The sequence below is a fragment of the Passer montanus genome, unplaced genomic scaffold (assembly GCF_014805655.1).
Source record: "Passer montanus isolate IOZ18808 unplaced genomic scaffold, ASM1480565v1 scaffold10, whole genome shotgun sequence".
Classification (NCBI taxonomy): Eukaryota; Metazoa; Chordata; class Aves; order Passeriformes; family Passeridae; genus Passer; species Passer montanus.
The window spans coordinates 13,250,218-13,278,101 of record NW_024356505.1 but is presented as its reverse complement, the minus strand read 5'-3'; the positions used below and the strand labels follow the sequence as shown (position 1 = coordinate 13,278,101).

At 38.6% G+C, this 27,884-nt stretch overlaps 1 protein-coding gene across 1 annotated transcript; it reads left to right on the top strand.

Moving 5' to 3' along the window:
* Nucleotides 1–27,817, top strand: SP4 (Sp4 transcription factor). The gene is made up of 6 exons (XM_039708285.1): nucleotides 1–433; nucleotides 1,103–1,203; nucleotides 1,709–3,257; nucleotides 22,446–22,674; nucleotides 22,909–23,108; nucleotides 24,190–27,817. The coding sequence occupies exons 1-6, from the start codon at nucleotides 427–429 to the stop codon at nucleotides 24,435–24,437; spliced, it is 2,334 nt and encodes a 777-aa protein (XP_039564219.1). The 5' UTR covers nucleotides 1–426; the 3' UTR covers nucleotides 24,438–27,817.
* Nucleotides 27,818–27,884: the final 67 nt, after the last annotated feature.

Sequence of the window (27,884 nt, the reverse complement as noted above, 5' to 3'; positions counted from 1 at the left end):
CGGGAGGAGGAGGAGGAGGAGGCCGAGGGCCCTGGGCCGCGGCCCGCCCCCGGCCCGCCCCCTGTGCCCGCGGCGTGGGGAGCCGGGCTGAGGCGGAGCGGGGCGACCGAGGGGCCGGCGGCTGGGCTCGGTTTCCTGCTCAGTGGGCGTCGTTGGGGCCCCGGCGGGCCCCGCCCCCGTGCCGCCCACCCCGGGCCCCAGCTGTCACTCAAGGCGGCGGGCTGAGGCCGGCGGCAGCGGCGGGCGGAGAGAGAGGCAGCTACGCCACAGCCCAGCGGCGGCCATTCGTGGAAAAATAGGCCGTCCCGCTCCTCCCAGCTCCGGCTGCGACCGGCCTTCTCCCCGCTACCCCCACCCCACCCTCCGCCTCCTCCTCCTCCTTCTCCTCCCCCCTAGAGCGGCGCCTCAGCGGGGCATTAATGCGGGATGAGCGGTATGTAACCCCCTCCCTCTCTCCCTCCTGTGCACACCCCTCCCTCCCTCCGCTCCTCCCTCCACCCTTCATCCCCCCTGTATCCCGCCCTCCCGGGTTCCCCCTTTTCTTCCCTCTGTTCTCCCCCTTCTTACCCCGCTCTTCTCTCGCTGCCCCTCCGCCCATCCGTGCTGCTTCCTCTATGCCCCCTTTCTTCTCCTCTCCTGCCTGCCCCTCCGGTTGCCTCCTCCGTACCTCCCTCCTCCATTCCCCCTTTCTTCGCTAACCCTCCCTCCTGTGCACATCCTTCCCTCCTTCATTCCTCTTTTCCTCCCTCTTTCCCTCCCATGCACAACCCTCCTCCTGCCCCCTAAAGCATCGGCGGCCACTCAGTGGCCGTCGATGCTTTAGGGGGCAGGAGGAGGAGGAGGGTTGTGGGTGGTTTTTTCCTGCTGTCTCTGGGAGAGGAAACCAAACCTCCCCTTTCTGGGTGTTAACTCTCCAGCCCCCATGGGTTGGGTTTCAAACCACGTTTCTTAGGACTCGTTCTTTTGTAATAATGATTTGTACTGTTGTTTTTATGAAGAGGCAAAAGCGACAAGCTGGGAACCGAAAAGGATATGCTTGTAGGTTTTGTTATTGTATAAATGAAGGTGAATAATTAACCTGTTACACTTGATATTTTTGCAGATCAAAAGAAGGAAGAAACTATGCCCACAGAGGGAGAGAAATCTCCCGAGGCAGAGAATAACAACAATAATAATAAAAAAGGGAAAACTGGAGGCTCACAGGTAAAGAACCCTCACCCGAATAGGGAAGTGCCCAAACTATTAGCATTTAAAATGAAATGTTCAGCTAACAGCATTTCCTGCTCAGGGCATCTTTCTTTGGGTTGGATGAAACACAGTTGGTTGGGTGCAGTGTTTTTACTGCCTGGACATGTTTGTTTGGTTGCATTTTGCAGTGATCAGCTGCTTTCCATGTAATAGAAGCATTTTTAATTTTTTTCCTTTATTTTGAGGGGGGAAAAAAATCTGAATTGATGACACAGTTGAGGTCTTGGCTGTCACATGATCATTGATAATTAGAGACTTTTAAGAGCTCTATGTTTAAAGATTATTTACAGCAATTCATACTTCCTTATTCAGAGCTGTATCATTGGTCTCTGCAGAAGCACCTTGTTTTGGTTTTTTTTGGCTTCCTCCACCTTAAGGTGCAAACCCTAATGCTGATTTCAGATGCTCCATACTTGCACTCGTGTCCTGAATCCTTTCTGTGTTCTCTTTTTATGGATAGGATTCTCAGCCTTCACCTCTCGCTTTGCTAGCAGCCACTTGCAGCAAAATAGGAACTCCTGGTGAGAATCAAGGAACTGGACAGCAGCAGATTATTATAGACCCAAATCAAGGTTTGGTGCAGCTTCAGAATCAGCCTCAGCAGTTGGAATTGGTAACAACTCAGCTAGCTGGAAACGCTTGGCAACTGGTTGCCGCTGCTCCTTCTGCTTCAAAAGACAATAATGTTGCTCAGCAAGGATCTTCTGTTGCCTCAAGTGCAGCAAGTCCCTCCAGCAGTAACAATGGAAGTGCATCTCCTTCAAAAACCAAATCAGGCAACTCTTCTACAACGACCCCTGGACAATTCCAAGTCATTCAAGTACAGAATCCAAGCGGTAGCGTCCAGTACCAAGTGATTCCACAGATTCAGACGACGGAAGGTCAAATCAATCCATCCAACGCTACTGGTCTACAAGATATACAGGGTCAAATTCAGCTTATTCCTGCAGGGAATAATCAAGCTATCCTCACAACTGCAAACAGGACAGCTTCGGGAAATGTTATTGCTCAAAACCTAGCAAATCAGACAGTTCCAGTCCAAATTAGGCCCGGTGTTTCCATACCGCTGCAACTGCAAACTATTCCTGGTACTCAGGCGCAAGTTGTAACAACGCTGCCTATAAACATTGGTGGGGTAACCCTGGCTTTGCCTGTGATTAACAACGTTGCCACTGGAGGAAGTTCCGGGCAAGTTGGCCAGTCTACGGAGAGTGGAGTTTCCAATGGAAATCAGCTGGCATCTACACCTGTCACTTCTGCCTCTGGTAGTACCATGCCAGAGTCTCCTTCCTCATCTTCCACCGCTACAACCACTGCCTCAACGTCTCTGACTAGCAGTGACACACTGGTAAGCTCTGCAGAAACAGGCCAATACACAAGCACACCAGGCAGCAGCTCAGAGCAGGCGTCTGAAGAACCTCAAACAACTGCTACAGACTCCGAAGCCCAGAGCTCCAGTCAGCTTCAGTCCAATGGACTACAGAACGTCCAGGATCAGTCAGGTTCCCTTCAACAGGTCCAGATCGTAGGTCAGCCTATTCTGCAGCAGATACAGATCCAGCAGCCTCAACAGCAGATTATTCAGGCCATTCCTCCGCAGTCATTTCAGCTCCAGTCAGGGCAGACTATACAGACCATCCAGCAGCAGCCTTTGCAGAATGTTCAGCTGCAGGCAGTGAGCCCAACTCAGGTGCTCATCAGGGCTCCAACTTTAACACCATCAGGACAGATCAGCTGGCAAACTGTGCAGGTTCAGAATCTGCAAAGCCTTTCCAATCTGCAAGTTCAAAATGCTGGGTTACCCCAACAACTAACCATTACTCCTGTGTCTTCAAGTGGTGGCACAACCATTGCCCAGATTGCTCCGGTGGCTGTTGCTGGTACCCCCATCACTCTGAATGCTGCCCAGCTTGCTTCAGTACCTAATCTTCAAACTGTAAGTGTTGCCAACCTGAGTGCTGCAGGTGTTCAAGTTCAAGGAGTTCCTGTTACCATTACCAGCGTTGCGGGTGAGTGCTCTGACAAAGTTTTTGAATTTTCCTTGTTTGTATGGTTTTGCTCTGTTTGTGGTGGTTGTTTGTGGCTTTGTTTTGGTTTGTTGGATTTTTTTTTTCCTATTACAAGAATACCAGATGATTTTAGATTAGCACTCTTTCTTCAGAATCTTCTGTAATGAACATTAAACCCTTAACTGCAAGGAAATATCTTACACTTATCACTAAAATTCAGATTTTAAAATAGCTGACATTTTTTGCTAAACATTGAATTAATATTACCAGTGGTGTCAGTTGAAATTGAACTGTTTGTATTTGATAAACTATACTTAAATATTTCTGTCCTCTGTCTTACTAAAGACTTGTAGGCTCCAGAAGAAAACACGAGACTTTGTTGTTAGAGCTTTGATATGTTTAAAAGACAGCACAAAAAAGCTTTTTCCAACCGGGCAGTATTCCTAATCTTCTTTTGGGGATGTAGAATGAGAAGTGGCAATATGTGATACCTTGTGTATTGTATTGTGTACAATATGGGATACCTTGTGTCCTGGCATGCATTCATATGGAACTACTCATTGCATTCTGCACTAGCTCATAAAGTTGTTCCCTTAAAAGTTTGAGCTCTGCAAAGAGATTGAGTGGAATAAGGTGTGCTTGCACATAATTTCTGTGGCTTGCTTTAAAATAAAAAGATAAAGCCAACTGGTGACTGTACTTCAGTATTTGCTGCTGAACTTTCAATATGTATTATGAAATGCCTGTTTGGTTATGCTGGTCTAGTAGTTGGGAAAGGAGCTATTAAAAGGTTCTAGGCTGGATAACTGAGCTTAGTTTTACAGTAAACTCTGTGCAAGGTCTCAGCAGTGTCCCACAAGGACACCTCTTTATGTAAAATTTGCTGACTTTTAATGTTTCAGATAAAACTTGATTTAGGCAGGAGTTATCTTTGTCAGCTTGGTAACTACTTACCTAAGCTTGGGTTTATGTCATAGAAGTAAAAGTCTTCTATTGTAGTAGTTACAATAAACTCTTCTCAACAACAGCCTAACTATAGGCACAGTTTTAATATAAAACTGTTAGAAAAAACACATCATGTTTAACTGCTGTCAAGTCTGCATAAGCAAACATTAGTATCATATTGACTCTTAAATGGTTTGGTTTTTATAATCATATGCTAAGATGACAAATGTTTAACCGGGCAAAAAATTGTTCTTTTGGATTGAAATGTTTTTGAGGGGACATAACTACTAACATAGTTTAGTAGTAAGAAATTTGCAGTTGGGAGTATTTTGTCTGCTATGGTACTTCTCAGCATGGAATGGCATGTTGAAATACTAAGAGTAAATTAGCGAGTAAGATGACACTAAAACTGGCTTGTTTAACGAGTGTAACACAAGCATTAATCTGGGCAACCAGAATTAAAATCTTGACCTTGTATTTAGCTGTAATGGTTCAAAGGGAAGTTTGGTTAGCTTTAGCTGAGCAGCTGCAGTCCTATTTACCTTGGAACACGTTTTTTCTTGATAGGAAGGTGCTGGTTGATGGTTTTCATAGACAGAAGTCTCTACTTTGATAGGGGACTCCATAGGAAGCTTACTTTGGGAACAGCCCAGATTTGGGGGTGCTGGAAAAACCTTTCTGCATGTAGGTTTCTTCTCTGCTTACTGATGGTGTACTACTATTCAGTACACACTAGCAGGTATTAGAGCAAGAGAGTCTGAATATCATCTTTGTTGGTTATATTCACCCTACCTGTGCTTGCATATGATGCCTTTTGGAAAATAAAGGGATTGAGGTTGGTAACTTGAGGATGAAAAAAGGGCAGTGAATCACAAGTATGGTCCTGGACAAGCCAAGCCTTAGTCATACAGTGTTTGTATGCTAACTAGACTACATTTTGTGACCATTGAATTCCTCTTCATTGTGCCCACTCTCTAACACCCTGCTCCCAGTAGGTCTCATGGCTATTTCCATAATTTTTTGGCAGCAGTGAATCATAGAAACACAGAATAGTTTGGATTGAAAGGGACCTTTAAAGGTCATGTAGTTCAACCCCTCTGCAATGATCAGGGACATCTTCAACTAGATCAAGTTGCTCAGAGTCCTGTTCAACCTAGCCTTGAATGTTTCCAGGGATGGGGCATCCACCACCTCTCTGGGCAATCTGTTCCAGTATTTTACCACCCTCATTGTAAAAAACCCTCTTTCTTATTAAGGCCATTCCCCACTGTCCTATTACTACGTGCCCCATTGTCCTATCACTACACTTGCAGAAAGTTCTTCTTCAAGTCTCTTTTAGCCCCTTTAGGTATTGGAAGGTGCTATAAGGTCTTCCCAGAGCCTTCTTTTCTTCAGACTGGACAACCCCATTTCTGTCAGCCTTTCCTCACAGAAGAGGTGCTCCACCCCTATAAGTATTCTGACTTTTTTTTCCTTTCCTTTGTCAATGAGGTACTATTTCTCCCCCAGGACTTGATGTTATGGAGAAAGAACAAGCTTTTGAATGCAAGAGATTAGTTGTAATTTCCTTCTCTTACTTATCTCTGCTTCTGTCCTATGAAACTTCCTGATTCTACACTCTGGGAATGGGAGACATGGTAGAATGGAAAGGAAAGGGAAGAACATGATGTGCAGTCCTTAATGCTGATATGTTAAGATTCCAAGGAAAGAATGGTTATGAAATAGAAAATTGCAAACATGCTAAAGTATAAACTTTGCTTGCCACCTTAATAGAATAAGCTGACTTGATCAGGGCTGTTAACTTCCTTGGGATTGCTGGTTTTAATTTGAAATGTTGTTGTTTTACTTTTTTTTTTTTTGTTATTCCCAGGCATCATTACAGGAAACCTTTTGAAAAACAAACAGCTCAGCTACCTCAGTATCTGCAGACTGGTATTTCTTTTCTGCAGTACCTGAGCTTGCCAGTGTGAAGTGTCTTGAAAATAAGCTGAACTCTCCACAAGTAGTCCATTTGCCACAAATGAGCAGTAGAAGTAGATGTTAGAAATGAGCTGTGTGGAGGATGTCCAGAAAATTTTAAGGAGAAGGCTGAGTGAAGAACTCATCCCATGCATTGATTCAGGTCCTCTAACATTGCTAGGGAAAAGAAGTTACGTTTTCCTTCAATCAAACCCCTTCAATCAAGACAGTTGAGTTTCTAGGAAAAAAACTTCTAAAATCACAATAAAAAAATCACAATAAATAACTCTTTTTGTATTTGTGTCATATTTCTGTTCCATTGACAGTGGTTTTCCTAGTTATTTCCACAGTGAGATATTTAAGCACTTTTTTTTTAGTTTTTCAGTAGTAAATGAAATAGTAAAGCAGGAAAATACTTATTTTAAAATTATAACAGAATTGTTGATTTATAGAAAATTTTGAGAAATGGGGGGGGGGTGTTGTGGTTTTTGTTGTTGGGTTTTTGTTGTTGTTGTTGTTTTGTTGAATAGATTCTAAATTCCAAAAGAGAAAAAATTCACATTGGGAAGAAAAACTTTAACATCTTCTGGTAAATACTATATTGTGGTCTATCTTTCATAACCTTTGTTCCTGAAAGTCTACTGTAAACCTAGCAAGATGTGTAAGTGTGTTTGGGGTTTCTTGTGTTTTTTCAGTTAAAAGTTCAAATACTGATCCTGGTAAGTACCATACTTAGGGTTATATGCTGCATGTGGTCAAAAATGCAGGGCAAAGCAGAGAAGTTCTCACAACCTTTCGCTTTCTGGCCTGAGGGAAAACTTCACTGTCAGTGATGAAAATTATTTTTTTACTGTGAGAGCTGCTGAATACTGACACAGGTTGCTGAGAGAAGTTGCAGACTCTCCATCTTGGGAAATATTCAGAAACTGTGTGGACGTGGTCCTGGACAGCTTTCTGTAGGTGGCCCTGCCTGAGCAGGGTGATGGAACCAGATGCTCTCCAGAGGTCCCTCAAAGTCTACACCAACCTGTGATTCCGTAGAATTTTATTAAGGTGTACAAAGTGTCAGTCAAAGGCATAATTAAGTGTACAGAAGGAAGTTTTAGTCTCATCCAGTTGTTTCTGAGTGTTAAAACCAGATCTTTAATGAGTTGTTTAATTAAGAGGAAGGCAAACAACAGGCTACATGAAAACCACTGTGGTTGCTTGAACATTCAGGGATCTACTAATACTTGCCTTGCTGTGAGATCAGTACATGTCTTAGCCTTTTACCAAGCTAGTTCTGCACTAAGTACTTCGTCTCTGCTGTCAGTTGTTGTTTTGCGCATGGAATAACCTGGAATGTTACAGGTGTTAACTTCCTGAATTTAGCCCATATGGTCTCAGGGAAAAGTAGATACTGCAGAATACCCTTACCTTTTTTCAAGGCTTCTGCTGTGAGAGTTGCAGGTGCAAGTTCAAAAGATTCCTGTCCCCAGCCCCTTTTTAAAATAAGGTAGATTTGTCTAGATGAGTTGATTGGCAGTGTAAGAGACTACTTGAAAGGACCTGCTTTTAGTACTAGTTGAGTCTAAGAAAAAGATACAGTGTGTAAAACTGTTTTCTTTTGGTAGGTGGAGTTGTTTTGGTTGGTTGGTTGGTTGGTTCATTTTGGTGTTTTTCTCTTGGTTTTGTGGGGGGGGGGTTGGTGGGTTTTTTTTTGGTGGGGTTTTCTGGTTGTGTTTTGTTTTTTTGTTTTTTTTCTTCTTCAGAAAAATTCCTTCTTTCTTTATGAGAAAAAAAGTAATAGATCAAACTTATATCTACATTAGTTAAACTTCTTAAAGTACTTTTGTTACATGATGATGGAGGTGTTTGCCCCATACAAAAGTGAATTAGATGATTTTGTTTTAAAATAGTGAAAAATATTATTTGTATTTTATGTATACTTGTTCCAAGATCACTTTTTTAAGCAAAAGTGATCAGATTCCATCACCTTGCAGCACAAGTTCAACCATTTTTCTTGTACATGAGTGGTGACATGGCCTGAATTATGGGGAATTTGGAGTTCATCCACCCAAAATAACCTGGAGCGATGACTTCTGTTCAGTGGAACAGGCTGTTGCCTGGCAATAGTAAAGCTGGAGAGTTTTAAATCTTTTGTAGGGGTGTGTGATGGGCTCCAAAATAGTTCTTAATGACAATGAAATCCAATGCCAAGTGTTCTTATTGGGATACTTAAAAATATATAATGAGTCTCACCATTCTGTTTCATACTCTGTAGTGTAATGTGAGCTACTGAGGCATTTCTCTCTTTGGCCAGATACTTTCACATCACTGTGACTAGTAGTTATGCAATTTGTCAGTACCTTGAGGTCTCCTGATTTCTTGTGCATTTTCCCACTTCTGCATCCAGCTTCAGCCTTTCTTCAAGGCTTTCTCTTCCCTTTCCCTCTTTATTAAATCCTCTTGTGTGACAGTCACTAGTTTTAGGACTTGCAGTTCAAAGACTCAATATATTGTTTAGACATGACTGTCATTCTGGGTCAAAGTTTGATGAGGACTTTGAAGCATTCTACCCAATTCTTTAAACATGGGGAAAAAAAAGGATTAAATTAACTCAGTGACTGGAAAAAAGGAAAATTCACACCAGCTTTTAAAAAGGTAATAAGTAGGCCCCTGAAAACTACTAAGCAGTCAGCCTCATCTCTGTGTCTGGTACGACCATGGAACACGCCTTCCGCCAGCTGTGTCCTGGCGAGTGGGTACAGAGGTGGTTAGAGACAGCCAACATGTCCCAAATGTACACCAAGCATGGCTTCACAGAGGGCAAATGGTGCCTGACTAATCCAGTGGCCTTCTGTGCCTGAGTGACTGTATTGGTAGGTAAAGGAAGAGCTACTGATAATCTACTCCATCTGCTGTGACTTTTTGTAAGGGTTTTGACATAGTCCCTTGCAGAAGTCTTGGAGAGATACAGATTTTATGGATGATAGTGAAGTGGCTGGATGGCCATATTCAGAGTTGCCATCAATGATTCAATCTCCAAATGTAGATCAGTAATCAATGATGTCCCTCAGGGGTCTGTACTGGGACCAGCACTGTCAGTATCTGCTAATGATGTTGTGGAATTCTGTGCACACTTGGCAAATTCACAGATGGCACCAAAATGAGTGGTGCAGTTGATGTGCTTGAGGGAAAGGATGACATCCAGAGGGGTCTTGGCAGGCTTGAGAAGTGGGCCAATATGAGCCTCATTGTACTTCAGCAAAGCTGAATGAAAGGTCTCCTACCTGTAATGGTGGAGTAGTCTCAGTATAGATTGTGTGATGAAGTAATGGATTTAGAGCAGCTCTGTGGTGAAAGACTTGGGGATATTAGATGAAAAACGAGATATGCACTGACAATGTACACTTGCAGCTCAGGAAGCCTATGATATCCTGGGCTACATAAAAACAAGCAAGGCCAGCAGTTCAAGGGATGTGATTCTCTCTCTGCCACTGTTGTGAGACCCCATCCATAGTAGCGTGCTGGGATCCCCACTAGAAGACAGACATGGATCTGTTACAGCTGGTCCAGAAGAGAGCCATGAAAATGATCAGAGAGCTGGAAAGCATCTTGTATGAAGATGGGCTGCAAGAGCTGGGGTTGTTCAGACGGGAAGAGAAAGCTCTGGGAGCCTTCCAGATATACAACAGGATTTTGTCAGAAAGACAGATTTTTTACCAAGACGTGTTGGCAGTAACAGCACAAGGGGCAGCAGTTTTAAGCTGAAAAAGGGTAGGTTTAGATGGGACATGAGGAAGAAATGCTTTACTCTGCAGGTGGTGAGACACTGGAACAGGTTTTCCAGAGAGGTTGTAGATGCCCCATCCCTGAAAGTGTTCAAGGTGAGGTTGGGTAAGTCTTTGGGCAACGTGAAGATGTCCCTGCCCATGGCAGGGGGAGGTCTTTGGGCAGCGTGATCTAGCTGAAGATGTCCCTGCCCATGGCAGGGGGATCAGAACTACATGATCTTTAAAGGTGCCTTGTCATCCAAAACCTTCTGATTCTACGAGTGTAAAAATCAAAAGTGTTTCTGACCCTGTCTCGTGCTGACTGCAGGTGATGCGTACAAAGTGCAGTGCTGAGATTCTCTTCTCTCATTCAGTCACCAGCAGATTCCTGAGCCAAAAGTGGGATTTTTTTTAAAGGAGTTGAACAGTTCTTGAGGGATTTTTTTCTGAATTTGTCTTTTCTGAGTACCTATTTTTTATGCATTTAATATTTTTCTGCAATATATTGTGTTTTAATTGTTGCATAAGATATGTTTTTATTTAAAGTTCTTAAGTTCCTCTATTATGAAAACTTAAAATACCTGATTCATCTTCATGCTATTCATAGTCTTCTATTACTCTCTATTACGTATGCTAGATTTTGAGGGAGGGGAAGGTGTTTAGTCTGAAGTCCTAGAATATTACAATTACATTGTTGAATGAACGAACATGCATTTTTGTGACAACAAATCCTGTGGGGCTCCTCTCATGTGAATGTAATAGTATGTCTAGAGACAGAACTCAATAAGTGGTACAGCTAAGCAAGAAGGGATTCCTGTAGGTGCTAAGAAGTTGAAAAAGGTTTAAAATAGCCACATTACATACAAGAAAACTGGCAAATATAAACACCAAAGGTGGAAGTCAAAGGAGCTGAAGAATAGGGGTTGCATGATTTATTTTTTTTTAATAACTTGCAGTTTTCCTGGATGTTCATTGACAAGTAAGATGCAGCAAATATCTTGAAAGAAACAGGCTGCAAGCTGTGGAATCTGTAGTAAAAAGATAAGTATGAAGTATTGAGCTGTATTAAAAAAAAAAAAAAAAAGAAAAAAAAAACCAAGCAAAAAAATGAATGTATCTTGGTTTTTTACTTCATAGTATGTGACTTGGCATTCTGAGAGTGTAGATGGGAGGAGTATAGAAATGTAGCATACTTTTTCCAAAGTCATGAAAGGTCACAACTGTTCTCAGGCTGCCTTGAGCTGAGAATTGTTGCAGAACCACAGTGTTCTAAATATTACAGCACTGGCATCCTTTTCAAATATTTCAGAGTAATTACAGGAGAAGCATTTAGTCTCCTAATGACAAAATTGCTTTGGTTATGGGATTTTCTTAACCTGAAATTCAATACAGTGGCAGAAACAGTTTGACAACAAACTGCAGTTGAAAACAAACATTGGACATGGTGATGTTAGCATAAAAATAAAAGCGTCAATATAGTGGTTCTGAACTTGATGCCTCAGAAATGTGCAATGTGCCTGTTCAGATAAATTGTCAGTGGAGAGTAACCTGGTAAATATGCCTCAGCAAAGCTAGTCTTTTCTGTCTGACCTGTGAGTAGCAGGCATGACTTCATCATTACTTCTAAAATAAAGTGGGAAGGGGAAGCATTTCAAGTACCAACTTTGCAGATGATTGCGAGATCATGAGCAGTTTTATAGTTTATAATAGGTTTATAATGAGCTATTTTTATGCTATAAACTTCAAGAACAAAATGTAAGCCTTAAATGTAAGCCCTGTCTTAAGAATATTGGGTTTGCTATCCCCTCTCTCAATCCCTGTTGTCAGAAATCAGAGCAGGAAAAGAATTGGCTGAGCTTTCTTGTTCATAAAGTGCCAAGCAAGTGAATTGAGTGATACGGCACATCTTCAACAGCTTGTTAGTATTGCTTTCTTTGTTAAAGCATACTTAAATCTGCACTAAGCCAACCTTCTTGTTCTTCCATTACCACATGGTGCGAGGGAAAAACAATAAGCATGTTCAAAATTTCATTTCAGCAGCTTCCTCACTGTAACTTAAATTTTGGAATTCTAAGTGTCATATGATTTTGGAACCGGTAGATGAAATAAAGAATTTCTTACTGTTTTAGTGTATTAAAAGCCATTTTAATAGCAAGGGTGATTATTGAGAAAAGCTAACTCTATATGAAATGGGATGTTGTGTTCTAAGAGGAATATTAATTTCAAGTGAAACAGTGTTATTAGTGGGGGTTGCCTTGTGGAGAGCCAGGAGTTGGACTTGCTGATGCTTGTGGGTCCCTCCCAGCTCAGGATGTTCTATGATTACTGAAAAGCAACTCTTTTGTTTAGCAGTCCATTATTTTAATGGATAATTTAGTTAATAGAAGTAGCTTGATTTATATGCTATAACATAGTATCTTTAGAAGTACTCAGGACTGCATAATGAAGTATAATTTCTAAAATTAATATTTTACTCTGGTTATGACACATACCAAAACAGTAGCTCTGGACATGCTTAGTTTAGTTTGGGGTATGGTTATACAGTCATATTGATTTCTGTGTGCATCTGTTCCTAACTGTGGGGTCTCCGCTGGTGTTTAGTGCTGCCGAGAGTTGATAACAGTCATGCACCTTAATCAGTTTGTCTTTGGAAAAACTGTACCACCCCGACATGCATATTTAATCTTCATAGATTGGAAGTCTAGTATTATTTTATTGTAAAGAGAGAATTATCAGTTAATATCTTCCTGCCGAAAAAACCCTTGGGATACACGTTAAGTAGAAGCCTGAGTTTCCTTAATTATAGTTTCAAGTGATGATGTGACCGCTTTTCCCTGGAGAAAAATACTGAAGTTTAAGAAAAATGGGCCTTGATTTTCGTATTTCTTTGATCATCAGGAAGTAACTGACAAAAGCATGAATCTTTTCAGTTTGTCGCGATCCAAAAAACAAGACTAGGTAGTTTTGTAGGGTTAACAGTGTTACAGAAAATGTCAGAACTTTTATGGGTTTGGATCGTACTGATTCATGTGGCCCTTCTTTTGTAATTCTATAATATGTGGTTTTTTTGGTCTTTGCCTGATGAAGGTTATAACAAAGTTTCAGATTTTACATCTTTAATAAGCAAGTTACTTTTAATATTTGTCAGCCTATTCATCCATGGGCTGTTAATAAAACCAAAGCTTGTGGATCATGTTTAGTCTTGATAAGATCTTTAAAAATGTTTTATTAATCTTGGGGTTTTTCCTGAAAATATCCTTTAAATTCCTTTTAATCTCTTTGCCTTTTTTATATTTAGTTTTATCTTGATCAACATCATATTTCATACAGCCAAAATATTTACTTCAAGGAAATTCGTGAACCTTCTAGTCAAGTGTAAAATATGTGAGCCAGCTAAAGCATAGTCAAAATCCCATAATACCCACCCAGAAAAGCTTCCAGCCTACCTCCCAAAATCCAAATAGAGTACAGGAACCTTAGCTTATGTTTTTTCATGTTAGTCTACCTCTGTCCTTTCAAGAATAAGTTATTACTATTTCGTGGCAATACTCATAAATTGAATGGAGGTGCAGAAAATTACACTTTCTGAGTGTGTGTTTTTGTTGCCATATGGCAGAAGCATGCAAGATAGCATTTGATTTTTGTTTCGTTTTAGGATTTTTGGGTTTTTTTCAGTTTGTCAGTTATTGAGTTCCTCTAGTCAGACTGCGGAGACAGTCCACAGGCTTCTTTCTAGTCCTACCCCTGTTCAAGAGTTGGGGGGAGGAGTTGAAGGAAAGAACTGGGCCACATTCTGTTGTGGCTATAAGCTGTAGAATAATCTGAGAATTGAGGCAAGGGGATGGAGGAGAGGGAGATGTTCTATAAAAGTAAATCTAAGAATCTCAATTTCTTGCATCTGCTGCGAGTTTCCATGCAGTGTACTTTGCAGTACTAAGTTTCAACATGCGGGAAACTACTTGTGTTCATCTGCATAGAAGTGTTCTTGGACACTTAGTCTAAATACACTTTTTGACTATTTATTCAATAATGATGAAAATCAAGGTTTTTTTGGAAAAGTCTCTTTTCATTAGTACAAGTTACTTTTATGATTCCATCTCCTTCTTTAGAATACTTAATAAATTGACCTTTTTTTTTTTTTGTTTGAAGTCTCAGTATCCAAAACAACCTGAGACATTGTCTTGCTTTAACTGAATCCCCCAGTTGGTTGTTCATTACTAAATTTTGTGAAATTGTAGCTCTGTGTTTGATTTTTGTATTGGTTTTGTATGGGTCTTTCTGTATTGTATTTGTGGTAGCTCTTTCCTATGTTTAATAAAATAATAAAAAGTAAACTTGCTTTCAGTTTAATGAAAGGTCCTACCAGCTGGGAAGACTTATTTTCTAGTTCAAAGTACTGAAGTGCCCTCAGGTTGTCCTAAAGCACTTGGGTAAAGCCTTACATTTTTGAAAAATCATTAAAGTAACTTGGTGAAACTTTTAGGACATTGGTTTGATTTTGTTTCGGTTACCAATATGATTCTTGCACTAAAGGGAAAAAACTTCATATTTTTAAAGATACTTAAACTCCTCTAAGTTTATTGCCTTAAATTTCACTCTTGAAGTGGTACTTTCAACAGAAGTTAAGCATAGTTATTATGCGGTTCAGTAATTTTTCAACACACTGAGACTTAAAAATCTCTTGAAAAGGAGTATAGCAAGTTCCTACAAATCTTGACAAAGTTAGCCATACACAAAAGATAGAAACTTGCTGCCTCTGCAGGAGGCAGAAAAGAAAGATGTCTATTTGATGCTGCAGTTTGCACAGGAAACTTTCTGCTTGTAGCAGCATCTGGACACAATGCTGTGATTTGTGCTCATCCTTGTAGTAGCTGGGTGGCTCCACTTCCTCTCCGTTCTCCAAACTGATCTCTACAGAATGCGTGGGTCCATTGTATCAGTGCTTGCAGTTTCTGTTATGGGGAATTCTTCTTTTGTCACATATTGTTTCTTCATAAATCTTTATTAACCACTGTTTAGAAAAGAGAGCAGAATTGTCTGCATACTGTATCATCTTCTTTGTAAATATTTAAATTCAGTTGTCTTTATATATATGTCATTTTAAAATGTGATTTGTCCTTTTTTCAGCATGAAACCTCCTTCATAGTAGATTTTTTTTTTTTTAAATTGAGGATCTCTAACTATATTGACACACACTTTTAAACAGCATTTAAAACTTGGCTATACCTTAATCAAAGCATTATATTCTATTATATCATATAGACATGTTATTAAAGTATATTGAATTATAAATAAAGTATATAGATATGATTTTAGTGTAAATTGCATTTATATCTTTGTGGAAAAATGATATTAAAGGATGTTTTCAAGCTTACAGTACCTGGTGTATGCAGGGCAAGGGAAGAGGAGAAAATTTTTTCCCATTGCTTTCTATCAGTGAGTTGTTAATGGGTGAGTTGCTACATCAGCTCTGATGCTTGTAGAGCTTCTGAACTCTACAGGCTGTCTTGTAGTAATATGCATTGAATTATGGATTCTAAGTGCAACCTTTTTTTTTTTGCTTTTTAGAATACACAGTTGAACAAACTTTCTTCTTTGCAGCATTAGCCACTGTAGCTCTAGGTACATTTTGCCAAGTGTTTCTCAGATTTTACAGTAAGGTGCACCCTACTGAGATAACTCTGTCATTGATGCTCTCATCTTTTGGCTGCTAAACATTAGTTGCACAATAGCAACAGGAAATGTATACATTTTTTTTCCTGAGGAAATGTTTTTTCTTAGTTTTAAATTTCTCTTCTTTCCAAGATCCAATTTTCTAATGCTTTACTCGTGATTTCTCTAGATCAATGAAGTTAAGTCCTTTTCTTTCCCTTCTGCTCTATTTGCCTCAGAGAGCAATCTGAGTTTTGTGCCTGCTACTTCAGGTGAACAAGAGTTGGAAAGCAGGTGTAGTGTGTGGTAAAAGGAAGATGGGTTTGACTTATAATGGATAGCCAAGCCTAATAACCAGTGATCAATCACTCTGTAGAAAAGTACTTTTTAGCATTAGTTTTCTTAAATCATTCAAGTGCTGTTATGGTTTTGCAAATTAATTTTTAAATGAAAATGTGATTGGTGTGTGTGTATTGTTTGGTTTCATAGTAATTACTTAAAGTTGTTAAATTTTCTTGCATGAATGTATTACAAACTCATGTATGGGAAAGTATGTGTGAGTTTTACCTGCTAAGATGCAATTTGACTGAAAAATTGGAAAGCTGAGCAAGTGATGCTGATGTGCAATCATTTATCTTGATAATCCTGTATCTCGTGTTAATAACTGATGCAGTTACTTAATGGCTTAAATGGGAAAGATTAGTGACTAAGATTATGCAGGTTTTTTTATTTGTGAAACTTAAAAAAATTATACTCAGTCATAATCATATTTGTAATATTGCAATAAGTGAGACTTCTCTATTGCATTTGATTTGTAAAGTAAATAGTATAACAGGTTTCCTTGCTGTGTGCATTTTGTCCTATGGTCAAATAAATAGTTCCTATTCAATAACAAGACAGAACTTAGGCCTGAGAGGACATGAAATGCAATTTAGTATCAATGTTATTTTGTATCAATGTTACTTTGTAACATTTGGTTGTAACCTACCTTTCTATCTTGGCAGTATGTACAATAAAGCTCAGACGTATGCAAGTTCAGGGATAATTTTTTTAGTCAAGATATTTCACAATTTCAGAAATCATTATTAAAGAAATCATGGGAACTTGAGAAAACTTTCTCTATTCCAGAAGCAGATGTCAGTGTGCAATGACTGCTTTCACAGCTCATACAGAATAACACACATGAACTGAAGTGCGACTTTGTTCCCTCACATAGCGGTTTCTTTAGGCCTCTTCCTGAAACGTGTGCTGAAACATGAGAGCTGTTGTTACTGAAGGGTTTGAGTATGAATGGTGAAGTGTCGTGATATCAGTTCTTGTGGTTTGGAGTATGTCAGGAAGAAGCAATTTCAAGTGATCTCCTGATTGTAGCAGCATTTCTGGAAAGCTTTAAATAGTATTTAATGCCTCTAGTAAGACTTTGAAAGGAATATTTTTAATAAGCCCTTTTTTCTCCATCTAGATAGTGTCAAGAGATCATTCCCTTCCTGTGTGGATAACATTATCTCAAGCACCTGCTTTTAGAGTAAGCAGGTTTGATTGTTGGGTTTGGTTGTTTTTTGGGGTTTTTTTCCCTCCAAATAAGAAGCCACTTTCGACCTAGATCCTCTCAGCTGAAAAATCCTCTCTGTTTCAAACTTCTAGAAGTTGCCCTCATTTAATTGAGTAGGCTGCTGACAAACTCATATCAGCATTAAGTTTTCTCAGTATCTTTTCTTTGGTAGAGGTGATTTAAGAAGTAATTAAATTCCCTTATCTTCTCTTTATATTCTCTTTGTTTTTCTTCCTCTTTAATAAGTGCAAGTGATGTAAAAGTTAAAGACCCTAGTGATCCATAGAATTCTAGTATATAGTTTTAAAAAACATCCCATACAACTCAAGACTATAGCAGACTCACTTTGAGATTTTGGGCATGTTCTGTCAGTTGTTTTGTGAAAAATTTCTGATTTTTCTTCAGGAGAAAAGATATTTCAACTGGTCTAAAATACACTCCCATTATTCTCAAAGAACAAAGGCTTTTATATTTAACAGCTTTAAAATGAGAATAGATACATTTCTACCCTGTGTATTGCTAGTGTGCTAGCTTGTTGGGGTTCTCTCTCAGGAGTTCAAAACAAAAATTAAGTCCAGTAATTACATTACTGAACTTCCCAGTGTTTTTTCATAGCTGTGTAAAGCTCTGACAAAGAATATTTATTGTGTATGTGTGCTTTCTTCAGTTACTTTTTTACCTCAAAAAACTAATTTGCTCATTGAATGTTGTGGCTTGGTTCTTCAAATAAGGCAATTTGCATGATATTTTGAGAGCTTCAGAACCTTCTGTTCTGAATTTAGTAAGTGGAATTCAAGGGAAGGGAGTTTAAAATAGTGACTCCATGAGATTAATTTAAAGAAGAAAAATCAATATGCATATTAGAAAATGTTATAACTAGTTAATGCTAGCTAAAGAGCAGTCAACTTATTACTGTTTAACTGAAACCATGTGGAGGGGGTGTAATTGTCTGCCTGAGCAACTTTACTTGGCATTGTCCCCTTTGTATTTTTATTGTCATTTTTCTGGTTATTATGAATAATTTCTACTCAAATTTGTCACTGTATTGTGTTTAATAAATAGATTAATTGTTGTAGCTCAGTAGTGTGTATCCTGTATTCCAAGATATGCCCTGTGCTTACATGGGAAAAGGAAAGTTCAGAAAGGTAAAGTGTGTGTCAGCAGTGGTATTTGATATTGTAAAGTGTCAGAAGACCCTTGTGTGGTTGGTAGTCTCATTACTTGGACAGTGAAAATTGGTTCATATGCAATCAGCAAAATATATTGGATTTTTAGAAATGCTGAACATGCTTCTCTATAAGTATTGATTTGTCATATCCTAGAATTATATCTTGAATATTAACCAGTAATCATGGGATGAGAAAAGGAGTCATCCTCCTGAGGGTTCAAGTGTCTCAATTACCATCTTACTTGAGAAGCCTTGGTTTGGCAGCTGTCTTGGTTTAGGGTGGATTTAGGGAGGAAACTTTTGAAGCGGTCTCTTTAGAAAGCAGATTTCAGCGGTCCCTCTGCCAGCCAGTTTGGGAGGTAAATTTTCTTTGAAAGAAGTAGAAAAAACTGTTTATTTAATGAGAAAAGTACTCACAAACATGAAAAAAATTAAACAATAAAACCTCTCTTTGCTTTGAAGAGATGGTAGATTCAGAGATTCAGAGTGTAAAGTTTTATTTGTAGGCATGGCTTTTTTCAGGTTAGGATCTGGCAAGGCAGTGTCCAAGGGGGGCATGATGTGGCAGTGTTGGCCTTCTGGACAGGAGCAGCGGAGTTGAGCAGTTCCTCTGAAGAAGCCACAGTCTAGAGAAAAACCTTTTGTCTCGACTAATGAACTGGAAGTTAGTTTAAAAGTAAAGAAAGACTCTCCGTTTTCTCTTCCCAGCTACATGGCTGTGAACTCCAAGAGCACTCTGAGAGCTTTACCTTTCTCTTGCTGTCCGTGCTGGGCAGCACAGACAGTGAGAAAAGGAATCTCAGGGGAGTAAGAAAAAAGTTTCTGCAGATAAATGAGGTGCCTCTTCTTCCTCCCCTTTGCTCTCTCTGTCTGTTTGGGCCTAGTTTAGAGCTATAGGGCCCATTTATGAGCAAAAATACAGGCTATTAGGATACCACATCATAAAGTCATCTCAGGACAGCCCAGGGAAAGGTTGCATCGAAACTTTAGTATCAACTCAAGAAATTCAGAGAGAAAGAGATAAATATCCTTTTCAACTGAGTTCTGACCACAGACTGATTAGGTTTCAGGACTTCTTTGCTCTGATAGGACTTTGTGAGATAAATGGAGTCATCAGTCTAAGAGACTGTAATAAAAAAGTATAATTCTTAACAGTGTACTCAAAAATGTGACTGATAATGAAAACAGAGTAGGAGGCTGCAGTAGGTCACAATACCTGTTATATCTTTAACTTTTGTAGTGACTGTTCACAGATGCTTCATTTGTAGTGCTGCTCAGTGAATTAAGAGTTTGCACCTTGGGTATGTTTAACAGATGGGGAGTGGATTGTGCTCTGTGAAAGACTGCACATTGAGCAGATTCTTCCTTTTCATTTACCTTTGGCTCACCAGAATGTGCAACTGGTTTTTATCACAAGCAAGCATGTTACTATATTGATATTATCATATTAGGATAAGCATTAGATATTAAAAAAATAAGATTAGCCTTTTTTTGACTCTGGCTGTTTATAGCACTCAGTCAGTGTTCCAACAGCTTAACAGCCTGACAAAGAGTTGCCCCAGGACTAGCACTTTCTTTGGAAGCTCTAGTATCCTCTTCAGCCACTGTTAGACCAATGTACTTGATGTTACTATTTGCATTTATATCATGATGTTCTTCTTACCCTACCATATTCTCCCTCAAGGATTATCATAAGTGCTTTTCTTTCCTATTAAAGTATGGGAAACAAATATGTTTCCAATACATTGCTATTCTGAAAATAAAGACTTGGTTCTATCCTAAACATATGGGGACTCTGCACTCAAGGTTAAGCCTGTAATTATTTTTCCTTTGCTGCTGATACCAGAATCCTTTTAGATTGTTTGTTTGTTTGTTTTAACTATCTGTCCAATAGCAAGTGGGGTTCAAATGCTATCTCTCATGGGCTTGTCCTTGTTCTTTTCAGAGAACTGAAAACACTCAGTGTCTGTCAGTATTTGTGGCCTTCTTAAGAAGACAAGGAATTCATGTTTATTCATATCTAGGCAGATCAGATGAAACTTCCAGTCATAAACTAAGGGAAATAACTGGGAAAATTTGGTCAGTGCTTCAGGTGAAAATAGCCTGGTACTGACCTAGGCAGAAACCAGATTTGTTCTACTTCCTGTAGCCAGCAGTGGCCTTAAGATGACAAATCAGGTCACTTTGGGAGGTGCTCTGTATATCATGTTCTTCAGACTAACCTATGTGCATGTATGTATGTGGTGGTGTTAGGTGGCGTGTGTTAGATTTCGTCTCTGGCTTTTACACAAGATAGTCTGTGCAAGCATCTGTTGCCCCTCAGCAGTCATGTGAACGAAGAAGTCATTGTCCCATTATGGGTTATGTGTCAACTCACTCAGTAGCTGGGCACTTCGGCCTTCAGAGAGAGCATTCTTCTTATCCCCATTGGTGGTGTCTGTTATGGATGCTACAGAAGTCATTAGAACCCATTCATATATCTCTGAATCATGTTATCCCTGAGGAATTTCTAAATTTTAAATGAATGTTTCAATTCTGAGGACTTCCATGTCTTAAATATTGTATTCTGCTCTAAAGAATTCTGGTTGCCCTGTTACACTCTCTAAATAAGGAGATAGTATTTCCTTTAATTTCACAGTTGTATGAAAGCAGTGAATTTTTGAAAATGGTAGCATCTATTTATATTTTATCCCATTCCTGTTCCTAAGAGGGCTGGCATTCAGTCATATTGTCATATTGTGGCCAGAGGTCATCTCTGTGTCTGATTTAGTTTATTATATGTATTTTCCAAGTCTAACTTGGAAACTAACTTTTAAAACAAACATAATATCACTGTGTTGTTCAAGAAACTACACTTCTCATCTATATTGGAATAGTTTCTTTTGCTGTAATATCAAGCCAGTAATCCAGATTTCCTTAGATCAAGAAAGTCAATGAGATAATGGACTTACACAATGTAGCTGAATTCTTCATTCATTGAGTCAGTCTTGGAATTATATTTGATCCCTTCCCTGGGGAGGCTGTTCTGGTGATTGACCATCTCAGTGAGGAGCCTTTTCTTAGTGTCCCACCTGAGCTTTCCCTGGTGCAGATTCATGCCATTCCCTCATGTCCTATCACTAGTCACCAGGGAGAGGAGAGAGATCAGCACCTCTCACTCCACTGCCTCCCTTGAGGAAGGTGTAGACTCTGTGGAGGTCACCCCTCTGCCTTCTCTTCTTCCAGCTGAACAAACCAAGTGACCTCAGCTGCTCCTTGAACGTCTTGCCCTTGAGATCTTTCATCATTCCCTCCTCTGGACACACTCTTAACAGTTCGATGTGCTTCTTGCTTTAAGGCACCCAAACCAGCTCAGAGTGCTCGAGGTGAGGCTGAACCAGTGCAGAGCAGAGCAGGACAGTCACCTCCCAGTCACCTCCCAGTCACCTCCCAGTCACCTCCCAGTCACTTGGCTCACTGCACTCTGCTGATGCACCCCAGGGTACAGCTGGCCCTTTTGGCAGTGTGACCGACAGGGCACACTGTTCACTCATCTACAGCTTGCCATCAACGCAAAAAACAGATGTCTTTCCCCACGGCTGCTCTTGCTTCTTGTCCCCCCGTTTATACATCTAACCAGGGTTACCCCATCCTGAGTAGAGAATCCTGCAAAACAGTCTCAGAAAAGCTTTGGTATGTTAGCTTGTTCAAGTCTAGTCTTAAATTTCTTTTTCACTCAAAAGTTCCTTTCTGGCTCAATATTGATTCAAGACAGATTGTAAGAGAAGTGACAGTTCTGTAAGTGCCATAAAGCAACTTCTTAATTAGCTAATTGTAGTTTTCTGAATGCAGATATAGTTCAAAGGTTATTAGAGAGACGTTAATTGGCAATTGACTGAACTATATTTCTGTGTAAGATTTTGCCTATCTCAGCTTTTAAGAAAAAGAATACATTTATTAAACTAGTTAATTTTTCTTAGCATCAGTCAGTAATAGCAAATTACCTTAAACTAGCAGGTAGGTACTACTTCAGGAAAATGGCTGGATTTAATATTTTGTTTGTGGCTTCCGTTAACATTAGGTGGATTTTTGTCCACCTAACATAAATGTGTGGTTTATTTGTGCATTTCACTTACTGAAATAACTAATAAACGGTACAAACAATTTTTATTTTACAGGTCAACAGCAAGGACAGGATGGAGTAAAAGTACAGCAAGCCACAATAGCGCCTGTAACTGTAGCAGTAGGTGGCATTGCTAATGCAGCAATTGGTGCTGTTAGTCCCGATCAGATAACACAAGTGCAGCTTCAACAAGCTCAACAAGCTTCTGATCAGGAAGTGCAGCCTGGCAAGAGACTGAGAAGAGTTGCCTGCTCATGTCCTAACTGCAGAGAGGGAGAAGGAAGGTAAGTGTAACTTTTATCAGTGTATATTTAAGCATCTTATCACAGCTTGCCTTATTTGGGAATGAGATTGTCCCATATTGCCTAGATTTTGAATGCTTTCTTTTAGAAAGTACATTTGTGTGGGCTTTTTTAGACAGGGATTAAAATTGCCTCTATTAGCATGAAATGTTTCTCCTAATAGCTGGTAATGTTTTAGAATATAACTACTTAGCTGTTTAAATATGATCTTTTTAGAGGCAGCAATGAGCCAGGAAAAAAGAAACAGCATATCTGCCATATTGAAGGATGTGGAAAAGTTTATGGCAAGACATCTCATCTTCGGGCACATCTGCGCTGGCATACTGGTGAAAGACCATTTGTGTGCAACTGGATTTTTTGTGGCAAGCGATTCACAAGGAGTGATGAGTTACAAAGGCATAGAAGAACCCACACAGGTTGGTCATCCCCTCTGTAAGCATAGTACATACCATAGGAAGTCTGAATTGTAGTGGCCATCGTTAAAAAATATCAAAGTTCTCACTTACTAAGTTACCTAAAAATTACCCTTAAATGTGAATAAAGTAACTTTAAAACAAGGAAGTGTAGATTCCAGTTTTCATTCATTTAGGCTGACTGTGAAATCATATAAATAAAAAGGGATCTATTCCAACTCTTCTTTTGTATATAGGCTAGGAAGAGATGACCATTATGATAGATTGCTGATGTACATTAGCTAGTGCCTGATCTAAATGTAGCAAATTTATGTCGGACACATAAGATTGGCCATGGACCAGGATTATTGTTTCCTCACTTGGGTTAGCTCAGTCCTTAAGAAATTTATTAACCTAGTCCATACACTAGATTTGGTCTTCTTGGTTCCCACTTAGTTTCAAGTGGGAACTGATAAAGCAAAGTCTCTTAACAGTTCAGAATGGAAGAGTTGGTCTTTTAAAAGCTGAAAAATTTTATCAGCCTTCATATTTTTAGCCCCAGGAAAGTATCTCCTCCTCCCTATTCCTTCTCCCCCAACTTAGAGCACCTGATGTCTAAGCACGAATTACATTTGAACAGTAACAGGACCTTTTGGTAAATTGAATTTGTCTCTCGTGATGTAGATTTCATACATCTTCGTGGAGCTTTAGAATTCATGTTTCCGAATTTGTTTCCCATCACTATAATCTAAATTTTAAAAGTATTCTTAAGAAATGCTACCAAGTTGTTCTTTGAGTGCTTTTACCTCCCTCGCTCTGGTAGGTTTATGGAAGTTTATGAAAATTCTCTGGTGTCCTGAAATTGAAACTTCTCGTCAGATGATCACAGCAAATACTTGTTGAGAACGTGTTTTTTCAGTAGTGAAGAGTAGATGGCCAAAAGCCTGTGACTGAACAGAACACACCTGGAAATGAGACAGATGGAAAAGGTGTCCTTTTAAAGACATTTTGAGTGTTGAATAAAATAGGGTGAGATTCAGGTGATCAAGCAGTGTTCAGTGCTCTCTTTCAGTAACATTTTGGTTTTCTTCTTCTTTTTAAAAAGGTGAAAAGAGATTTGAATGCCCAGAATGTTCTAAAAGGTTTATGCGAAGTGACCATCTCTCAAAACATGTCAAAACTCATCAAAACAAGAAGGGTGGTGGAACAGCCCTCGCTATTGTTACCTCAGGAGAACTGGACTCTTCAGTTACTGAGGTTCTTGGTTCTCCAAGAATTGTCACAGTTGCTGCCATTTCTCAAGATTCAAACCCAGCAACCCCTAACGTTTCAACAAACATGGAAGAATTCTGAAAGGATCATTTATATGGACACCTAGTGCTGCACTTAAGTTTACATACCTTTCAGGATATGGAAGTGGGCTGGTAAAGCGGATTACAGAGCAGGAAATCTTTTTTTCAGTCATGACTTCTGTAAGTGTTCCGGTTTGGAGGGTCAGCATGGGAAGTGTACACCGGTGCAACAAGACAAAAATTTCAAAAATACAAACAGCGCAAATTGATGACTGGATAAACAGATAGAGGAATAATATTTCCATACTGTACTTTTTTAGTTATATATCTGTATATTCTGTAACGATTTTAAGTGAACTTTACCCCCCTATTTTAGCACTGTATGTTAATGTGTTTATAAAATCTGATAGTATCAATGTACAACTGGGTGGACCTTGACTAGGATTAATACCATTTGATGAAGGCACTTTGTTTTCAACATAAATTTGTAATATTTTAATGAGAGCATCCTTTTCCCATAAGGCACAGCAAAACAGAACACAGGATGAATAACAGTGGACATATTTTGGGGTTTTGCTCAGTCCATACAACACATTGGTTAATTTTGGCCATCTTTTCTCAAATCTTGGAATTACTCAAATAGCAGCTGGATGATGCATGCTGCAAAGTGGTTCTGAGGTGGGCCTCAGATTAATTTTGACTACTACATTATAGTAGTGTGTATAAATGACAATCAGTGAGTTTTAATTCCTCTCTTCATGTGGAGAGCTAGGCTATGTAGAATTAGTGTAAACAGTAGGAAGGATATTAACATATGATTTACAAAAGTAATGGTAACTTCATGTAGGACAAAAAAAAAATTGTGTCAATTTTTAGTAATTAATTTCATTTTATATTTCCCTGCCCATGGCAAGGAGGTTGGAACTAGATGATCTCTAAGGTCCCTTCCAACCCAAACCATTCTGTGGTTCTATGATTCTGTGTTTTAAAATATCTGTGGCCCATTTCTAACTCATAGACAACTTGAATCTTAAAAACTTGACCTTAGATGTTTGATTGTTTTAATTTTGTTAGAATTCATGGAAATCAATCAGACAACAGAGTGTTGTCCAGTATCTCCTCTCTGTAAATACTAGTTTATTATGTTGTGGTTAATGTGCTGAGTTCTTTGTGCTTTGACTTAATAGCCAAAGAAAAAAAATAATTATCACATTTTAATAAGAAAATAAGTAAGTAAACATTTTCTCTTTCCCCTTAAATATTACTATCCCTTTTCTCTTCAAGGATAATATGTAGGCTGGTAATAAATATCTGTTACCTATCAAGTCTTATATTGACCCTCCAACCACAAAACAAACTGGGAAAAGAGAAATATTATCATCTTTTTGGGACAAGACTTTTGGTTTCAAAGGTTTGGTTACATTTTCAGATGTGACAGTGAATATAAGGGAAATGTAAAAAAAAAAAAAGAAAAAAAAAGAAAAAAAAGAAAAAAAAAACAACAAAAATTGCAGTTTCTGTGTGAAAATTAGTAGCAGGTACAAGGAGGAAAGATGGCCAAATATTTCATGCTCAGGATTTTTAATTACTTCCCCTAGGCATAAATATAACCTTTTACATCTACAGTCAGTTGTTAATAAATTCTCATGACCAGTTTTTAAGGAGGTTTATACACCAAACTATTTTAATGTAAATGAAGGAAGTACAGTGCAAGAAGAATAAGATGTTTTTCTTTTCCCTACAAATTATGAAAGGAAGAATGTGTGTGGTAGCTGTTGGTTTGCAAGACGTAACAGGTACCCTATGCATTCCCTAAAGAGCATATACTTCTCATCTGAACAATTTATCAATCTTGTGATGTTTTCTGTATTTTTGAAGCAAAAGAAATATCATTGTTTACACTGTGTACACTTTAGGCCAGCCCTTTGTAGCAAAATACTAAGCTGAGGGTATTTTATACTTTCAGTTTACATAAAAAGCTTTGAGATTAAAGAAAAACAATTTTACACTGTGGTTATAAATTTCAAGTTTCTTAAAGCTTTTTTAGACTTGTAACAGAGTCTTTAAATTTTAGTTGGGTTTTGTACATTATTTTGTATATTTTATTTAAAGTACTCTTAACTGATGTATCTGGATTTAAAATGTCAGAAGCAATTAGGTGTTACATTTAATACAGATGAACATTAGGTAGTATTAACTGTTAATTTTATTATAAAGGAAATGAAACGTCAAAGATATATTTTATCATTATGCTTCACAATCAGTGCTCTACATTACTTTATGCAAAGAAGAACTTTCCTAATGTTAATATCATATTTCCTAAAAGTTAACAGTTTTGTAAACTGAAGTTACGAGCATTCTGCACAACCATTTCATATGTAATTTTTTCATGCATACTTCTGTATGCAGATAGGAAACTGAAGTAATTTTTAATCTGCAATGAATCCCTATTATAGATGTATCCAAATCTAAATCTGGTTGGCTTCATAGCATCTCAAGTACATTAACTTGTGTTAGCAGGTGCACATTTTACCGCTGGAATTAGAAACATTCTGCCAGTCTGTTCTGCATACCATTCTGAATCCACTTTTCTGTCTTAAAAGGATCGTAAATTTCAATGTCCTTTATTTGACTCAGTGGGATATAGCTGTTGTAAGTAATAGGGCACAGATGTGCAGTAGTATCTTGTTTAATGGCATTTCACTGTTCATTCCCTTTGCCACCATTAAAATTTTTGCTTTATTGTAATTATCAGTGCAAAGTGTATTTACCATGGTAGAACTCCAGTGTTAGAATAGTTTTTTTCTTACAATATACTTTCTTTGGTTAGGTTTGTGTATGTGTTGCCGATTACATTAGCAATTGGTGTTAAGTCATTATTTATCACATTCTTTCACGAGAGCAGTAATAAAAGTGTGTAATCTAGGAGAAAAAGTTAATTTGTCAAAGTTAAGTAAGCATGATGTTTAGGTCCTATTTTTCAATTTTATAACTGTTTTATTGCAACAATATTTGTATTTAAGTCTTCATTTTAATGCCTTGTGGTGTTTTTTTATGCATGTCACTGAATTGTCATCCCGCAAGAATTGATGTGCAGCATAGGGTATTAAATCTACATAATGATTTTGAAACAGAAAAATAGTTGATGGTAAAAATGTAAATGTTTTGCAAAAATTCCTTATAAAAAAAAGTTTTGTAGTAATATTTCACTTGTAAATTTTTCTAAAAAAAATGGAAAAGGAAAAAAATGAGAGTAATGTTTCCCCACATCTAGAATTTAGAAATTAATTCTGCCAGCAAAGCCTGTAAGGCATTAATCTGACACTTTTACAATGCTGATTTGTATAATTTTTTGGTGGGTTTGGAACTAAAATCATGTACAAGTTGTTGCCTGCAATAACATTTTGCAAGTAACCTATTAAAATTCCCTTGAGTTTAAAAGGTTTCTTCATTTAATTGCTTACAATATAAAGCAGCAATAAATAATGTTTGTATGATAATCTGTTCA